The sequence below is a fragment of the Somniosus microcephalus genome, chromosome 11, assembly GCF_052327205.1.
Source record: "Somniosus microcephalus isolate GS21.2 chromosome 11, FLI_Smic_1.0, whole genome shotgun sequence".
Classification (NCBI taxonomy): Eukaryota; Metazoa; Chordata; class Chondrichthyes; order Squaliformes; family Somniosidae; genus Somniosus; species Somniosus microcephalus.
The window spans coordinates 210,755,509-210,775,615 of NC_140997.1; the positions used below are offsets into that span (position 1 = coordinate 210,755,509).

Consider the following 20,107-nt stretch of genomic DNA (forward strand, 5'->3'; position numbering starts at 1 on the left):
GTGTGGCCCTAAAGCTCTGCAGCTGAAGCTGTTGCTATAGCTACAGACCTTGCACAGCTTGACTGTTCAAAAAAAACAAACAAAAAGAATAAAAAACGGCTGCTGATTTTTGCCGGTAGCTCCAGATTGCCGGATAGCTCACCTCCGGATAGCACAAAGTTTCCTGTGTTACATTTGGTAGTGTCAAAAAATGAAAATAAGATGGATTTCATTACAACCTAATTACTTGTATTTCAAATTTAATTTTGGAAAATTACTGCCTGAATGATGCTCAGTAGCTGCTGACAGACTCAAGATTATCAAAAGCCGTCATCAGCCCCTTCTCAAAAAAAGCCCACCCTCAACCCCTCTGTCCTTGCAAACTACCACCCCATCTCCAACCTCCCGTTCCTCTCTCAAATCCTTGTGTGTTGTCACCTCCCATATCTGAATCCATCTTTCCCACAACTTTGAATTTCTCCAATCAGTTTTCCGTCCATACCACAGCACTGAAACAGCTCTAATCAAAGTCACAAATTACATCCTCTCTTCTTCCTTCTCTGCATGTTGCCCCTTTGCTGACCCCATGTCTTCAGATGATATTGCTATCAAATGTACGCTGATAACACCCAGCTCTACCTCTTCACTAACTCTCTCGACTCTTCCACTCTCTTTGTGCTGCCAGACTGCTTGTCCAACATCCAGTCTTAGATGAGGCACAATTTCCTCCAGTTAAACATTGGGAAGACCAACGACATCATCTTTGGTCCCTGCCACAAACTTCGTAGCGTTGCCACTGATTCTGCCCCCGCCAATATCTCAGGTTGAACCAGGCCAAATCAATGACTGGGGATAATTACACAGATGCTAATAGTAATTCCCAGTCATTATTTTAATTAATCAGCCTACAATTTTGTTGACAAAAGTGTAAGTCAAGTCGTAAACAGGTACTTCAGTTTCGAGCTTATTTTAACTACTGCAAAGAGAGACTGATTTACAAAAAATAATGGCTCTTAATTTGTTTGTTGCTTTGCAGTTATTAATTTGGCCAAACAGTGTTGGCGGAAAATGTTACTTTTGCAGGAGCATTTTTTGAAAACAGTAATAAATACTGTATTATAAACAGAAAATGCTGGAAATACTCAGCAAGTCTTGCAGCGTCTGTGGAGCGAGAAACTAGAATTAACATTTCAGGTCGGTGACCTTTCGTCAGAACTGAAAATATTACCGAGGTAACAGGTTTTAAGCAAGTACAGAGGCGGGGAAAGGGCTGAGCTTCCAGTCGCTTGTCATTTTAATTGTCCGTCCCACTCCCACTCTGGCCTCTCTGCACACGGCCACATCCACTGTTCCAAGGAAGCTCGAGGAACAGCACCTCATCTTTCGATTAGGTATTTTACAACCTTCCACTCAATATCGAGTTCAACAATTTCAGATTATAACCACTGCTCCCATTTTTTCGGACAGCAGGTGCTGATAATGATTCTGCTGTTGCCATTTACAGCTCCTCTCGACCCATCTTTTGTTTCTTTACTTGTCCCATTACCACCCCCTTTTGCCTTTCCCCATCATCCCTTTTGTCATTTAATCACTTCTGCCTTCCACCCTATGGTCTCCTTCTGTACCATTATGACTCTATGGGGGAGAAATTGAGTATAGCCCCGTTTGGGGCGCCAACCTCGCCAGGGCGCTAAAAGTAGCGCCCCGGAAGCATTCGCAGCTGCCCGCCAGAAATTGAGTGGTAGCACCTCAAAGGGAAGCGTGGCGCTACTGGAGGTGCCCCGCATCCCTCTTGGGGCGCTGCGACTGAATATCGTGGCGCAACGTGCTGCGGCACGTCGCGCTGCGGTATTGCAGGCTTTCCTCCCCTTCTTAAAGGGGAGGGGCCTTGTGCAGCGCGATCTGGGACCCAGCTGGGCACCCGAGGATCACGAGTGCAGGCAAAAGAGCCCAGCACCGAGGAGAAGTGCCGGGCTCGTGGAACACAGCCGGCACTCCGGGGGGGCGGGGGGGCGGGGGTTCAGAAGACCGGGGACGGAAGCGCAGGCAGGTGCTGGCAGGCGGCCAGCAACAAAAATGGCCGCCCCGCACCTCTCCTTTAATTTACGCCTCCCCGGCCGCAGATAGGCCCCCCTGAACTGGTCGGACATAGCGTCCGGCGGTAAATCAGGGGGCGCTTCCAAATATCGCGGCCGGGGCGCTGCGCACACCGATGACATCATCGGTAGCGGCGCAGCGCTAACGGCTAGCGCCACCACTAGCGTCCCGCGGAATTTAGCGGGAGGCGTGGACAGTGCCGCGCCCGGGCGCTAGTTGGCTTGCGACCCACTTAGCGCCCTCTTAAGGCGCTAACGGGTGGCGCAGCCAACTGAATTTCTCCCCCACTGACTCTATCTCAGACCTACCCTTTTGTTCTTTCCTCCCTTCCCTGCCTCCGTACTTGCTTAAAACCTGTTACATCTATCACATTTTCCAGTTCTGATGAAAGGTCACTGACCTGAAATGTTAACTCTGATTCTCTCTCCACATATGCTAACTGACTTGCTGAGTATTTCCAGTATTTTCTGTTTATATTTCAGATTTCAGCATCCGCAGTATTTTGCCTTTGTATAAATACTGTATTGTTATGTTCAATAGAGTTTGATGGACTTCCCAGTCAGCCAGGAGAACTTCCCTGCCCTCGTGCCATGGGATCATTTACATCCAGCTGAGAGGACAGATAGGACCTCTGCTTAACAACTCAGCCGAATAACAGCTCCTTGCGATAGTGCACTGATGTATCAGCCTAGATTATGTACTCAAGTCCTGGTGTGGGGCTTGAACCCCAGATCTACTGACTCAGATGTGAGAATGCTACCACTGAGCAGACACAAAGAATCATTGGATTATAGGTGTAGATTTATTGCATGGAGCCTGCATGGGTCAAATATTAGTTTCTGAAAAATGATTTCACTTATATAACTGAATGTAATATGTCCCTATAATTAATTGAAAATGATTTTGGACCCTCTGAAATGGCATTATCTAGGTTGTATAAATTGATTAATTTCCGGCAAATAAATCCTGAACCGGTAGGCATACACACTGAAATTTACTCGAGTTCTGTTTCAAAATCAAATTGATCATAAAATCTAGGTCTCCAGAAGTATGACTGGTATCAGTGCATTCTCTGTAGCTAATTCTGGCAATTTAGTGTTCTAACTTTCAAGTGTGAATCATGTGCACAGGCACATAAATACACACACACACAACATTTCTGAATATAGAATCACAAAGCAGTTTAATAATCATTTGATTGATGGGAAAGATAAAAGACTTTCTTTACCTCAATGGAAGGAGGAAGACGTTGTGGTAAGATTCTAAATTTATTTTTTCCCAGTCGTAAGTAAGCCAGTCGCGTAAGAGGTCTGAAGGCCAATGGTTGAACATTACTTTCACTGAGCTGATTATCTTCCAGTTCCAGGTTGACTATTTTACTTAGGCCTGATGAATTTTGATATAAAAGTTATGTAATTGGTCACACACAGTTACACCATCCTGCTTGCGTTATCTCTGTTGGTCATTCATAAATCTGCCATTACATCCCAAAATATGTGCAGCACAATCTTCAGATGATGACATTTGCCTGAAACTTACAAATACTATTCTACATATCTTAGCTTAGTATATTTCTTGCACCTTTTTATTGTCCTTGACAGAAATTCAATTAGCATATATTAAAATATTTTTACTGAATAAAAATTGTTTTTCACTTAAATGGAACTTGCGGCAGTCTCAGTTCACCCAAAAATATCAGAGAAAAAGACAGCTTTTCATCTTCAATATTACTGTACTTATTCGTGTTTAATTGCAAAATGTTTGTGTGTTGTAGAATTCTTTAGCTTTAATTCTGTTGCAATGGCTAAAAAGTATATCATTACTTTAATGGTGTAAGCTGCATTAATATTAGGGCCCAATGTTCCCTCTAATTTTTTGGGGGGCCGTGCGGCCCCTTTAACGGGCTGCACGGCCCATTCAAAAATCTGCGCATGTGCAGTTTTTGCATTTAAAAGCCAGTGAGCCGGCTGCGCGGGAGCTCCAGAGCGCTGTGCAGCCTCGCCGCTTAAAGGGAACTTTGTTAGGGCCTGGAGTTTCCGCTCAGTTGCATTGTTTTTTTAGCACAATTCGCCCAAAATTAGCCAAACCAGCACAAAAGATCACAGAATTTTCAAGCGCAAATTACATCCAGCACAAATCAAGTTTCTGCAGTTTTTTGCACTAGTTAAAAAAAGTTGAGCTAGAAGCTGGTCTCGCCCCCCAGATCGAATTCATCACCATTGGGAGTTTCTGCTAATTACGCCCGTTTGCAGGCCTTCAAGAAGGCTCTTAAAATTAAGCTAGTTCTTTTGGGCTCAAGGACACCAATAGGCATGTTTTAAAAACATTTGAATATAATTTTTATTTTTAACAAGCACCAATATAACTAGTAAATGGTTCTGTATAGTTTTTTTTAAGTCATTTTCAGTTATTTAAAATCGGATTACTCGCAGGTGGTGGACTAAACGCTCTGATTAAAAAATGTTTATTTTTTGCGATAAACCCATTTTCAGCTGTATTAATCAAACTGCACCAAAGTGGAAACTCTACCCTTAGAAATTTAAACAGGACTACCGTGGAATCTTTCTTCATCCAATCGTTGAAGGAGGTTTTCATTTATTTTTAGTTCTATTAGTGTTCGAGGGAGTTGAGCAGGGATCTGGAGCAACAAATTTCCATCCATGTGTAGGCGTTCCAGCTTTTTTAATTTCTGAAAGAAAGAAAAGGAAAAGTATCCCAAGTATTTGGGGCTGTCAACATTTTTAAAAATAATTTTAATGAAAGTCATGGCTATATGTCAACACACACACTGTGCTTCATGTGATTCAGCTAAAAACATAACTACCTTTTGTTAATGTTTCAGCCAAAATGTATTTTATGTAATCAACCATTGATGCTTTGATATGCTTTAGACGATGCAAGTTTGTTGGGAGTTTATTTAGATATTAGTACAGGTTTGGGGTATTTAAATGTCATGGTCTCACTTATACCCTTAAACCCATCAAGAAAACTATTCTTGCTCTACTCCAGTCCTCCACCCCCACAGTTTCTGGCTTGCTGCCTTATATTTGTTTACATTATTTTAAGATTTCTGTTAATAACAACCTTGTGTGCAATTTATTTGCTGGGTTTTGGGTGACAGGATTCATTGTGAGTTATGAGTCATACTCACTTTAGGTACAAATAATTATTGCACCAAAATACAGCACCACCAGGCCACCTGACTACAGATTAGAATCATAATAGTTTAGTGGACTCCGGTTTCCGGTCTCAAAACTATTGTTATTTGCATAGCTGTTGTAAAAAAGAAACCTCAAAAACAGAACCATTGTACAACATTGACTAATCATGACTTGAATCATAGATCAGTTCTCTTATATAGGTATTCTTCAAAGCAGGAAATCAACCTTTTTCATAGAAATAGAGGTAGGCCACTCAACACATTGAGCTTGCTCTGCCATTTTTGCTAGCCATGGAAGCATGTTCTAAAAGGTTTCTGGCATGGCTAATATTATCTAGATTCTGAAGTGATTTGAGATGTAGTAGAATTCTACAACAACAATTTGTATTTATATAGCACCTTTAACATTGGAAAAACATCCCAAGGTGTTTCACAGAGGTGTAATCAAACAAAAATGGATACCGTGCCAAAGAAGGAGATATATGTGGGGATGACCAAAAGCTTGATCAAACAGGTGGACTTTAAGGAGTCTTAAAGGGGAGAGGGTGGTGGAGGTGCAGAGGGATTCAGCAGAAGGTGGGTTGAGGCAGGGTCAGAGGCGGGCGATGTTACAGAGATGAAAGTAAGTGGTCTTTGTGATGGAGAGTATATTGGGTCGGAAGCTGAACTCAGGGTCTAATAGTAATTCAAGATTGCCAACGGTCTGGTTCAGCCTGAGATACTGGCTGGGTGAGGGATGGAAAAGGTGGCGAGGGTATGGAATTTGTGGCAGGTGGCCCAAAGACGATAGCTTTGGTCTTCCTAACGTTTAACTGGAGGAAATTGTGGCTCTTCTGCGACTGGATATCAGACAAGCAAGTTTGCACATCCTCCCCGTGTTTGCGTGGGTTTTCTCCGGGTGCTCCAGTTTCCTCCCACAGTCCAAAGATGTGCGGGTTAGGTTGATTGGCTATGATAAATTGACCCTTAGTGTTAGGGAGATTAAATACGTGGGGTTACGGGGATAGGGTGGGATATGTGTTGGTGTAGGGGTTACCGGGATCGGGTGGGATATGTGTCGGTGCAGGCTCGATCTGCACTGTGGGGTTTCTGTGATTCTGTGAACATAGAGGCAGTGGAGGGATTGAGAGAGGTGATGAAGAGTTGGGTGTCTTCAGCGTGCATGTGGATCCTGCCCCCATCTCGTTGGATGATCTCGCCTAGGGATGGCTTGTGGTTAAGGAAGAGGAAAGGATAATGGATAGATCCTTGGGGGACTCCAGAGGTAATGGCTTTGGGTGTGAAGAGAAGCCACTACTGGAGATAGTCTGGCTACGATAGGACAGGTAAGACTGAAACCAAGTAAGAGCAATCCCACTGAACTGGCCAACAGAGGAAAGGTGTTGGACAAGGATGGTGTGCAGAGAGATTGAGGAGGATAAGGAGGGATAATGCACCACAGTCACAGAGGATGTCATTTGTGACTTTGGTTAGGGCTTTTTGGTGCGGTGATAGGGACTGAAACATGATTGGAGAAATTCAAACATGGAGTTGTGAGGCAGGTAGACAAGGATTTGGGAGATGGCAACATGTTCAAGACCTTTGGAGAGGAAAGGGAGTTGAGCGGGTAGTTTCCAAGGACTATGGGGCCGAGGGTGTGTTTTCTGAGGAGCAAGTGATGACAGCAGTTTAGAAACGAGAGGGACAGTACCTGAGGTGAGGGAACCATTTATAATGTCATCTAGAATGGATGCCAGGAAACAAAGTTGGGTTGTGAGCATTTATGGTGTCAAGAGAGCATGAGGCGGATCTCACGGACAAGATGAGCTCAAAGAGGGCATGAGGATTAAGGGATTGATGGACATGGTTCAGGGCCTATGCAGAGGTTGGGCTTGGGGCGGAAGCAGCATAGGCAGCTGAATGGTTTCAGTCTTAGTGCTAAAGAAATCCATGAGCTTCTCGCACTTGTTGGAAGTGAGGCTGGAGGACATGGGTAGAGTAGTTTAAGAAGATGGTTGGTAGCGGAGAAAAGAAGTCAGAGGTACATATTATCTGCTACAATTAGCAACGGATTATTTGCCTGCTGACTATTTCCCATATAATGAAACATAAGTTTAAACTTTATTCAGGTACGAAAGTCATTCTAACCTAAATTATTTATGAAAGTCAGTGGAAAAATACTGTTAAATTCAAGTGGATCCTCAGTGGTGTTTAGCTGCTAAGATGGAGCTCTGTTTAACCTGGGCTATCATATGAACGACTAAGGGTCAATTGAGCTACTTGTAATTTCTGATAGATATATAAATATGGTAACGTTTCTTTTTAAAAGTGCATTATGTTTCAATTTTTACAATATGTATTTACTTCGGAAAAAATATCTCATATTATATCTTCCTTTTACTCACCGCCCCCCCAATATGCACTTCAGGTCTTTAGCTTGAGCAGGTAAATAGCTCACCCTCTGGATCTATTTTTCTCTACTACCTTATGGGGAAGCAAATCACTTTGCCTCCTCTTGATAGCCCCACTGAGACAGGATAATAGTCTTGAGAATCATATATTTTGTAACACTTCATTACATAATTTGTTACATGGTTACTAGGGGGGCGATTTTCTGCCGTCGGAGAAGGCGGGTTTGGAGGCGGGAAATGTGGGAAAATCAGATTCAATGAGGTCAGGTTTGGAACCCGCCTTCGCGGGATTTTGCCGGTGCTGGTTTTGGAGGTCGGGAAACAGTCCCGCCTCCAGCTGGCCATCGTGATACTTGTCATCAGTAAATTCTCATTAAGGGCCTCTCTAAGCCTATTTTGAGAAGCCCTTGTGATTTTTCGACAATTTCAGCGTGCTCCACGCACCTCCTGAACCACGCCAGGTAAACCTGGCGGGTTGACTCGTGGGTGGCCTCCTCACAGCTGCAGGTCTAACGAGACATAATTTATTGCAGCAAGGATTACTTGCAGGTGCCAGACCTTGGCTTTAAAAGGTCTCTGAGCACTTTTAGAAGGCCTTCCAAAGTCGGAGGTGCTGCAGCTTGAATCAATCAACTGTGGGACCTCCTTGGAAGACCCTCTCTCTGCTTGCAATGAGCGCTTCCCCAAAGGAGGCATCTGCAAGCAGCATGGGAACCATTCGTTTTCTTTCTGCATGGACCTCAGATGAGGAGGAGGAGGCGGCTGAGGAGGAGGATCTGGAGGAGGAGGAGCAGGAGGAGGTCAGACCGCCGGTGTATCGACCAGTGGGAGCGGCGGCGCGTGAGCACATGGCTGCCCGGGATGCAAGGGATGAACTTATCCTGGCCAGATTTGCATAGGTTGCCCAAGTTGGTACATGTCCTTGGCTCCATCCTAGGACATCATTGACAATGGACATGACTCTCTGGCCTCCTTTCACTCAAGCCACCAACCTGACCGCAAGTGTGGTGGAGCCAGCAATGTGGAGCTGCCTAAGGCAAAAGAACAGATGCCATAACGCCAACATTTTGGCTTCAAATCATTTTAATGCTTTCCAACAGGGATGGCATTTCATCAATACACACAAACATTCTCCCAATCTGCACACGGATCTGGAGGTTATATCCCTTGTCAGCTGTACCCACACAGGTTTCTTTGGCAGGCCTCTTCCTCCCAGATGAGTGGAAGAGCACCTCCATGCTAGCTGTCACCCCCTCAAACAACATTTGCAGCACCTCATCCGAGAGCCGCGGGGGAGGCCCTTGCCTTGGAATTGGACATAGTGGTTTCTCAAAATATGTTGCAGGTGGTGCAGGATAGGCAGGAATCCTGTGGAATGAGCCAAGGGAGCAAGAAGCCATAAGATCAGACTGGAAAAGTGCTGTCAACAGAAGTGGGTTTCAGTCCCAAAACACTAATTGACCAAGGGCATCCCACACCTCTAAAATCAAGTGGTCAATCAGGGGAAAATCTCATTTTTTTGAAAACTATCAGTGGAGGCGGGTTTCAAACCCACCCAAACCGAAACCCGCCTCCAGTGGGAAAATCACCCCCTTAGATGTTTAAAAAAAGAAAAGAAATTGCAGAGTTTTATGTTTTTTTGTCTGTATTTAGATATAATGTACCTTGTTAGGAAAACTTAATATATTTAAAAGAAAGCTGCATAAATCCTTTCACACAGTTAATCTGAAATATTTAATAACGTGATTTGTAAAACTTACTTTGAATGCTGCTCGATCTATATTTGATGAAAGAATCTTATTTCTGCTGAGGTCAATCCATTCGAGGTTAGGAAGCCCATTGAATGCTCCTGCTGGAATAGTAGTGATTGAATTTCCTGCAAGGGTGAAAAATTTAGACATTTGTACATTCACTGTAGATTGATTGACCACATGGGAGTGTTTTTAAAGCATAATATTTTATCATAGTGTCACCAAGAATGAAAAAAGAATTGGTGTTGAAAAGCTGCTCAAAACCAGTTGGGAATCAAGCTGCCAAGAATGTAGCTTGTGCATAAACAGTAAGAATTTTGCAGGCACAGCAGCCTAAGGATGTTTCTAAGTATTAAAAGTTATTAACAATTCAGCAGCTTGATTTTACTAAGCCTAAGTAATTTCTATACTAATTGTTTTCTTCAATATTTTTGAAGCATTTATTTTTTACACCTTTAATCTTTAATTTTTCTCCTCTTTATTTTCGTCCATTCTGCACCATGCACAACTCTCATTTGCGAGGGTTGCAAAATAACCTGCTATCAAACATCTGCCAGTAAGAGGGGCCCACCCATAGGGACATCGGAAATGCTGGTTTCAGGCATGCACAGCACATGCGCTGAAAACCAGCATTTCCGATCTGTCAAGAATGCTCTTGACAGATCCTCCGCCTGCCCTGGAGAAGGACCTCTGCGGGCGGATAGTTCTGCTTTTTGGAGACCCTCCGCCCGCAGAAAACCCTTACAATTCTTACGCCTGGTAAAAGCAAGATAAGAGTTGGAATAAAGGTTTTTTTTTAATTTCACTGATTTATCATTTAAAAATACTTTTAAAAAAGTAAGTTTATTTTTAACCCCATAAAAAACTTTTTTTCAAAAAATTAAATTTTTGTTTAAAATACTTAATGTAATTTCGAGTCATTTTAAAAATGTGATTTAAAAAAAAAATGTATTTAAAGTTTTACTATTTTTTCCATTGATCTCCATTCATATATTTGACAGGTCTTCCTGTCAAATGTATGAAGGGAGATTCCCTTCTGTGATTGGCTCCCCATGGCCCATGATCCCAGGGACACTGCGAACTACCTGCGCCTCTGGGATACGTGGGCCCTGCACACTTCAAGTTTGGTGAGGCCCAGGAGCAGAAGCGTGTGCGTCCCGGGAGCCCTTGGGTAAGGACGCAGATTTTTCTAGATTGCAGGCCTCCGCCTGCGGGAGGCCAGCGATCGGAAAATACGGGCCAATGACTGAATTATCAGGAGTATACTCTACTGTAAATAACACCTAATTTGGCAAAACCAATTGGAAAGTTGAGTGAAAACCCACATTGGAGAGCAGCAACTTCTAATGGCGAATACAAACTGTACAGAAGAGTTTTGTTCTCTTTTCACTAAAGAAGTTAACAGTTTATTACAAAAATTTTATAGTAACCATTTTTGCATTCATGCAGATTCAGCTGTGCAGCAACAGCAGAGCAGTACTGTAACTTTACAGTCAAGTGGCGATCTGACTCCTGAGCACACTGAAACCAGAGGATGTGAGACCACCAGATAAATAGCCTTCCACTACTTGGCTTTAGCACTGGATGAATTATAACTTCATCTTGTCCAAGCCAAGTTTAAGATTGTTCAAAAAGTGCTTTAGTTATTTTATGAATTTTTTTAATTCAGTATGAAATCTTTTTACTGTTAGAAAGCAGACAAATAGAATAGTTTTTTAACATTAAAAAAAAACTGCCCAAGGAAGGTAGCCCTGTACTTGCCATGGACAGAACTCGTTTGTCACTGAGCTCAGTGCAACACACAGCAAGGCACAGTAGGAAATAGCTCTAAAGACGCTACGTCTTCACAGATGCTGATTTGAGACTAGTATTTTTAATAAAATGGCAATGCTCATTGAGTGAGTAATAAGTTTAGTATACATTTCTAACTTTTTCTAGTTTTGACGAAAGGTCATCGACCTGAAACGTTAACTCTGTTTCTCTCTCCACAGATGCTGCCTGACCTGCTGAGTATTTCCAGCATTTTCTGTTTTTATTTAATAAGTTTAGTGATGTTCTTAAGTTGTCATGTTTGCATTCAGTTACTTATTTCATGGGCATAGATGGAAGCCAATTTTCTCGGGCTGGAAAGCTCTTTGGGTTAGCTCTGCACACTTAAAGATCTCTCATTTTTCAAGGGCAGTCATAAATATAGGACACAGAAGGTTTAATCATTTTTTTATGTATAAGCGTCCAATGCGGGCAGTAAGGACTAAAACCCAGGTTAGCATAAGCTGGTTGGAATTCCACAGGAAAGGTGCAAACTTGATTGATATGAAAAATGTTAATGAATAGATATCTTTCCTTTCTTGACATCTGTTAGAAACCATTTAAACAACTTCATATTCACAAGTAAAATAATTATCACTAAAAGATGGTACATATAAAAATGTTTATTGATTACCTGCAATGTAAAGATTTTTGAGCTCCAGATCACTAAGTGGAGGTATTTGAGTCAACTTAGCATTATTGCAGTTTATAGTGATATCCGTGATATCGCAGCCAAATGGGAGAGAAAATCTGGGGGTTTCTTCATCAGGGTGTAATGGAATCAATCCTAATATGGAAGGAAATAATGGGAACTCAAAAACATCTGCATAGTCATCATCCTCCTCTTGCTCCTCCTCATCCTCTTGTTCCTCCTCTTGCTCCTCCTCCTCTTGCTCATCCTCCTCTTGCTCATCCTCCTCCTTTTGCTCCTCTTGTTCCTCATTTTGTTCCTCTTCCTCCTCATTACCATCACCAGATTCATCATAATCATCATCCTGTTCTTCTTCCTCTTCTATAGTTTTTGAACGATTTGTCGTTTCTTTTTCAAGTTGTTGCTTCTCTTCCTTTTCTTTACTCTCCTGAATTTCTTCATGTAGATGCTTCTGTTCCTCTGCCAATGCCTTTTGAAGTTCTTCCTCTTCAATTTGTCTTAGCTTTTCTTCTTCCCTACGACGGGCTTCTTCGAATTCTCTTCGCCTTTCTTCATCGTTGCGCCTTTTCTCTTCACGCTTTCTTTTCTGTTCCTCGTCTTTTCTGCGTAGCTCTTCTTCCAATTCTTCTTCCAATTCTTCTTCTTCTCTCCTTAGTTGTTCTTCTTGTTCTATGCGCAAATCCTCATTACTGAGGATCACTGGATGATATGTTTCACTTGGATCGTTTGGCTCTATAGAATCATCATAAAATTTAAGACCATTATCTGAACATTAATAATCAAAAATGGAGATCAAGATAGCTAAAGAAAATCGTAAAGGGGACATGGTAGCATGGTTATACATAATGACATTCTAGTAATGATTTGATGTTATGCATAAACCAAAGTAAACAACAAAGAGAAGGTGTGCTTTACGTGAAATAGTTTCAGTAGATTTATAGTGAAATATATTTTTCTTGGGTCAGCTGATAAAATGAATAATTAATAAGCATCACGTTTGTTATACTCTCTTAACAGTGTTACTTCTATTAGAGATTGAAAGCAGCAATAAGCCAAGAATAGACAGTGCAATAATATAGATTTATGGATGGATGTGAATGAGTAATGAAGTTATAAATTAATCAAAGGGTTCAGGCGATTCAATAAAATAAAGGATATGGATATCATGTAAATATCAAGATTAAATGACAGCATTACTACTCAGCATATATTTTTTTCCAGTAGATATTCTTAGTATTGTCAGTAAAAAGTAGTGCAAGTCACACCTGATTGTAGCCTGTAAGCAGCTATTATAATGTTCTTGCTGCAGAAGAATGTAATCACATAATACACAGGAGGCTTAACATAGAAATAATCTTGCAGCTTTAAAATGGATTAGTTACAAAACGATTAAGAGCATGTCATATAGCTTATAGTGTTGTATTACTTTTTGATTGAAAATAAAATTATAGTGGACAAATATTGAGTTTAGTTACTGAAGGTTAAGTTTTACACAGCCTAATTGAACCTTTGAGCTGCAATTATAGTTCTTTATATTCCTCAGTGTATACTAAAGTGATTGTTTCACTTTGATAAGTAGCGCATTAAAAGATTTTTCTCAACAAAAATATAAATTATCCTCAATTATTTTGCAACAATCGCTAATACCTTTTGAAATAGCTGTGTTAACTGGTTCATTAATACCAAGTTTCAATGACAAGTATTTTTCCTCAAAGCATTTTGTTTGCAATTATGAACAAATGCATGAAACCATCCTTGAGTTAGTAAACATTTTACATAATTATTTTCCATGTTGACTTTTTAATCACTGAATAAAACTAGCTGAATGAAAGAATGAGAAAATACCAATCGAAGTACAAATTGGGCAGCATTCTCCTGCTGGTATTATGGTCCTTGCACATTTTAAAATAGGGCAGTTCATTTCTTCACAAACCACTTTTCCACTTGAACACAGACAGATTAGACAGGGTTTTGGAGACCAGACTGCCTTGTTGTACATGATCATCCCGTTTGCTTTGCAATGTCCTTGTCTGCCTAATGATAGAAATTAAACAAAATTGGGTCATTATTGTAGATCTTTTGAAATGCTAAACATCTTAAGGAGTTTCAAATTCAAGCCATGAGAAAGGGTATCACATAACTCAAAACTGTAATATACTGTTACCAAATAATTCTTAATTCCTTGTTAACAAGTAGACATTTAAGCATGGGAACAGCTAACTGTTCAGCAGTCTTAATTTATAAATCTCATGACTTCAGAGCGATGGAATTGACAATTGTGCCAGTTAACATGTATGCCAAGACAGTAGAAACAAGTTGCACCATTTTGTTGACAGGAATAATGGAAACTGTATTGAGAACTCCTTGAAGTGGTGCTTCCTTTTTTTTTATTAGTATACCCTAACAATCTATATGAAGTACAATTTAATTTTAAATTATCTCTGCAATAGTCTTTTCTTGTGAAGTGATCATCATCTAATAAAGGAAAAGTAAGTTTCATGTTTGAGTGAGACCTTTCATCAGAACATAGTTCTCTAAGGTTTTGTTTCAATGATATTGACTCACCCTAGTCTCTCCTGAAGCTACCTAAAAATGAAAGTTCTTATATTTAATGTTTATATATATATATATCCAACAGGTACAATGTACTTGCTACCTGTGAGGATAAGGATGCAAGCTGCGGGGTAGACAGCCAGAATGCTAACCATGGCACCATGGTTGTAGCCATAGGGGATTCAATAATTAGGGCGATAGATAGGCGTCCTCTGCCGTTGTGACCGAGAGACCAGAAGGGTGTGCTGACTACCTGGTGTAAAGGTAAAGGATATCTTGGAGCAACTGGAGAGGAGCTTGGAAAACGAGGGGTGGTTAGTTGTCGTGGTCTATGTTGGGGCCAATGACATAGGGAAGAAAAGGGAGAAGGTCCTGCTAAGGGAATATCAGAAGTTAGGAACTAAATTAAAACATAAGACCATAGTAATCTCGGGATTACTACCCGAGCCACATGATGATTAGCTTAGCGATAAGCAGACCAGGAAGGTGAATGCTTGGCTGAAAGACTGGAGTGGGAAGGAGGGGTTCCATTTCCTGGGACACTGGCACCAGTACTGGGACAGGAAGGAGCTATACCGCTGGGATGGGCTGCACCTGAACCAGAGTGGGACCAGTGTCAGAGTGGAAAGGATAACTAAGGTTGCCGATAGAACTTCAAACTAGTAAGACGGGGGAGGGATTGGGTGAAAATAATATAAGTCTGAAGATAAAAGAAATAGGAGATGAGAGTAAAGACCAGACCAAGGTAAGGAACAAGGGTAACCTAAATGGTCAGGGAACAAATACAGTTATAAAACAGATGTATAAAAGCACTGTTAAAAATAAAGTAAAAGGAACAATTATCAAAGACAAATTAAACTGCCTGTACAGCAATGTACACAGCATTCAAAATAAAACAGGAGAACTGGAGGCAATAATCCATAGCGAGGAGCCAGATGTAGCAGGAATAACTGAAACATGGCTAAATAAAGAACAGGACTGGCAACTAAATACTGTAGTGCAGTTTATAACAATATCAGAAAAGATAGAGAAGGAAGAAGCGGGTGGGGTAGCTGTACTAATTAGAGATAAAATAATAGCAGTAGAAAAAAGGGACATAACTAACGGAAGGATCATAGAAATTTACAGCACAGAAGGAGGCCATTCGGCCCATCTTGTCTGTGTCGGCCTACAAAGAGCTATCCAGCCAGATCCCACTTTCTAGCACTTGGTCCGTAGCCTTGTAGGTTACGGCACTTCAAGTGCATATCCAAGTCCTTTTTAAATGTGATGAGGGTCTCTGCCTCTACCACCCTTTCAGGCAGTGAGTCCCAGACCCCCACCATCCTCTGGGTGAAAAAAGTTCTCCTCAAATCCCCTCTAAACCTCCTACCAATTACTTTAAATCTATGTACCCTGGTTATCGACCCCTCTGCTAAGGGAAATGGGTCCTTTCTATCCACTCTATCTTGGCTCCTCATAATTTTATACACCTCAATTAGGTCTCCTCTCAGCCTCGTTTGTTCCAAAGAAAACAACCCCAGCCTATCCAATCTTTCTTCATAGCTAAAATTCCCCAGCCCAGGCAATATCCTCGTAAATCTCCTCTGCACCCTTTCTAGTGCAATCACATCCTTCCTGTAATGTGGTGACCAGAACTGCACGCAGTATTCTAGCTGTGGCCTAACTAGTGTTTTATACAGTTCAAGCATAACCTCCCCACTCTTATATTCTATGCCTCAGCTAATAAAGGCAAGTATCCCTATGCCTTCTTAACCACCTATCTACCTGTCCTGCTACCTTCAGGGATCTGTGGACATGCACTCCAAGGTCCCTCTGATTCTCTGCACTTCTCAGTGTCCTACCAGTTATTGTGTATTCCCTTGCCTTGTTAGCCCTCCCCAAATGCATTACCTCACACTCCTCCGGACTGAATTCTATTTGCCATTGTTCTGCCCACCTGACCAGTCCATTGATATCTTCCTACAATCTACAGCTTTCTTCTTCATTATCAACCACATGACCAATTTTTGTATCATCTGCGAACTTCTTAATCATACTTCCTACATTCAAGTCCAAAATCATTGATATATACCACAAAAAGCAAAGGACCCAGTGCTGAGCCCTGCGGAACCCCACTGAAAACAGCCTTCCAGTCACAAAAACACCCTTACCCTTTGTTTCCTGCCTCTGAGCCAATTTTGGATCCAACTTGCCACTTTGCCTTGGATCCCATGGGCTTTTACTTTCGTGACCTGTCTGCCATGCGGAACCTTATCGAAAGCCTTGCTAAAATCCATACAGACTACATCAAATGCACTACCCTCATCGACCCTCCTTGTTACAGGAAACTCTCGTTTAAACAGCACCTAAATATCCGGAATTCTCTATTAACCAGCAGAATTCATACTCCAAAAACAACATCTCAATAACTGGAAATGTTGCCGAGTCCGAGTCTCCCGCGGTGGCCGAGTTAGTCAGTGGAGGTAGTTCTCCAAACTGCCACTACTCGGCTTCTTGGCGCTGTCGGTATAAGATAAAGATTGAGAAGGACATAAGTAAGACAAAGACCAAAGCAATAAATTGGAAAAATAAACTGATTTTAGCAGATGAGAATAGAACTAGGGAAAATTTATTGACAAAGAAATAGAACAGCAGTGGGAATCATTTAAAATGGTGATCAATAAGAGTCCAGGAGAAATATATCCCACTAAAAAGCAACAACAAACTAGCCAATAATAACACACCAAGGATGAGTAAAGAAATAATGGCAAAATTGCAACTAAAGAAAAAGGCATACACTAAGTACATAGACAACAAAGGCGAGGATGACAAAAGAGAATACAAAAAGGTTAGAATAGAAGTCAAAAAAACAATTAGGAAGACAATGGGAAACTACTAAATTAAATTATCAAGGAATATAAAAAGAAATAGTAAAGTATTCTAGGGACACGTAAATAACAAAGAAAATTCAGGATAGGGATAGGGCCACTAAGAGATATACATGATAAACTCACAGGTAACGACGGTGAAATGTCAGAAATATTAAATAATTACTTTGCCTCAGTATTTACTAAGGAGACTGACATGGTGGACATGACATTAGAAGAAGAAATCAAAAAAGATATAAAGATATTTAAGATAGAAAGGGGGGTGATAATTGATAAACTATTCAAACTTAGAAAGGATAAAACCCCTGGTCCGGATGGATTGCATCTGCGCATATTAAAAGAAGTTAGGGAAGAGATAGCAGAGGCACTATTACATATATATATATATATAATAAATCATTAGAAAAGGGAATAACGCCAGAGAACTAGGGAACTATAGATCAATTAGTTTACTGTCAGTGGTAGGAAACATAATTAAATCCAAAACTGTAATAGAAAAACATCTAGAGACTGTAAATATAAAGAGTAGTCAGCATGGATTTCAAATGGGAAGGTCATGCTTATTGAATTCATTGAAGAAGTAACAGAAAGGGTAGACAAGTGTAATGCAGTAGACATAATATATTTGGATTTTCAGAAGGCCTTCTATAGTAGATTCATGACCAAGGTCTGATCATGTGGAGTCAAGGGACAAATAGCAGAATGGATAGCAAGCTGGCTACAAAACAGAAAACAGAGAGTAGGGGTTAAAGATAGTTAGTCAGACTGGCAAAAGGTGGGAAGTGGTGTTCCACAAGGATCGGTGCTGGGACCACTGTTCAACATTTACATAAATGATTTGGACCCGGGAATCGGAAGTACAATTTCAAAATTTGCAGATGGCACCAAATTGGAGGGGGGGGTGGGGGAGGGTTGTAGTTAATACAGAAGAGGACTGTGACAAAATACAGGAAGACATTAATAAACTTACAGAATGGGATTGCAATTGGCAAATTAACTTCAATATAGATAAGCGTGAGGTGGCACATTTTGGTAGGAAGAATAAGGAGGCCACATACACCATGGAAAATAACTGCCTAAATGGGGTAGAGGATCAGAGGGATCTGGGGATACAGATACACAAATCACTAAATGTAACATGTAACAACGCTGGTTAATAAGGGCATAAAAAAGCAAACAAAGCAATGGAGATAATTTCTAGAGGGATAGAATTGAAAAGTGTGGTGTATGTGCCTTTAAGAGCAATTATGGTGTATGTGCCTTTAAGAGCCCCAGGTGTGCGTAATGCCGGTAATTGCCACTTGGGCTATATAAGCCTGTGTATTGTGTATATCCTTTAGAAACCCCCCCCCAGACTTGCTTAGTAAATACCTATGAACCAACTCCTGTCTTCAGTGTCTTTATCTACACACGGACACTACAGTGGCGACGAAGTGGAAACGGACTTACCTGCAATTCGGCAGCACCTCAAGGACATCGATTCCTCCAGCGTCCAGAAGACTCAAGGAAGTAAGAGAAACTGTGGTTTCACCAGCTGGCCAAGCTGGTGACAGGTACTGCGCTAATCCTTCCTGGGCGTCAGGCTGGAGCTCCAGCGGCGGGCTCTACAGCTGAGACAGGCAGCGAAATCGGAGGCAAGCAATAACGGACTGGGAGGGTGCACTCAAGAGACGGCCGGCGCGGCAAGCAGGTCAGTGTTTAGACCTCCGTCGGGAACGAGTCTCCAACAGTGAATAAACGGAAACCACAGTAAAACAGCGTTGTTATCGGTAGCAGCGGCGGGAAAGCGCGGGAAGCGCCATATCGTTGCGACAGAGAGAGAAAAAAAAAAAGCGCGGGAAGCGCCATATCTTTTCTGAAATGCCTAAATCTGGTAATATTGAGGCTTTTGATGGCGAAATAGAAGATTGGACCACATACGTGGAAAGAGTAGAGGTTTATTGCACTGCAAATGGAATAACAGATGAAAAAAAAGCTTCAGTACTTCTGAACTTAATGGGCGCGAAGACATACGGACTGTTACGAAATTTAATCACTCCAGCCAAACCAAAGGACAAGACTTTTAAAGAAATTGTTGATACCCTGCAGGAGCATTTAAACCCAACACCGCTGCTGATAGCGGAACGATTCAAGTTCTTCAAGAGAAATCAACACAAGAATGAAAGTAACGCTGATTACCTAAGCGAATTAAGAAAGCTATCAAAGTACTGCCAATTCGGAGCAGGACTATCGGATTATCTTCGAGACAAATTTGTTTGTGGTCTCTTAAGTGAAGGAACACAAAAAAGACTGCTTTCTGAAAAAGATTTAACATTGGACAAAGCTTTCAGTATGGCTGTATCATACGAAGCAGCAGCAAAAGGAGCTGCAGAGATACAACAAGAGACACAGGACTTCGGCACCCATAAAATGACACAGGAGTTCGGAAGATGTTATCGCTGCGGCAGATCCACCCATAAACAGAGGGACTGCTGGTTCAAGGGCAAAGCATGCAGGCAATGTGGTAAGATTGGACACATTGCACGGGTATGCCAATCTGGACAAAATAAATCCACTGACAGAAAACAAAAAATCAATAAAGAAAAGTACAGGAAGGTACAAATGATGACGGACAATAGCTCCGAAGACCAGAATAGCGATAGCGACTACGGAAACAAGAGACTAAGCTGTCTCAAATTACATAATGTACTTGCCAAAGAGGATTACCAAACCATTTGGGTTACCCTCACAATAGCAGGGTCCCCAGTTAAAATGGAGCTAGATACAGGATCAGCTCTAACCGTAATAAATCGACGAGATTACGAGAGGCTATTTTCGCATATACCTCTAAAAGACACAACCATTAT

At 41.4% G+C, this 20,107-nt stretch overlaps 2 protein-coding genes across 4 annotated transcripts in view; one reads left to right on the forward strand and one right to left on the reverse strand.

The window, feature by feature from the left end:
* Positions 1 to 20,107, forward strand: part of cenpp (centromere protein P) — a 333,753-nt gene that overhangs the window by 259,677 nt on the left and 53,969 nt on the right. The window lies entirely within an intron of this gene.
* Positions 1 to 20,107, reverse strand: part of ecm2 (extracellular matrix protein 2, female organ and adipocyte specific) — a 53,617-nt gene that overhangs the window by 11,721 nt on the left and 21,789 nt on the right. For both annotated transcript variants that reach the window (XM_086001815.1, XM_086001816.1), the window contains exons 3-7: positions 13,684 to 13,872; positions 11,821 to 12,570; positions 9,387 to 9,502; positions 4,630 to 4,765; positions 3,305 to 3,462 (exon numbers count right to left, since the gene is read on the reverse strand). In XM_086001815.1, the coding sequence (XP_085857941.1) occupies positions 3,305 to 3,462; positions 4,630 to 4,765; positions 9,387 to 9,502; positions 11,821 to 12,570; positions 13,684 to 13,872 (1,349 nt within the window). The remainder of the gene's footprint in view (positions 1 to 3,304; positions 3,463 to 4,629; positions 4,766 to 9,386; positions 9,503 to 11,820; positions 12,571 to 13,683; positions 13,873 to 20,107) is intronic.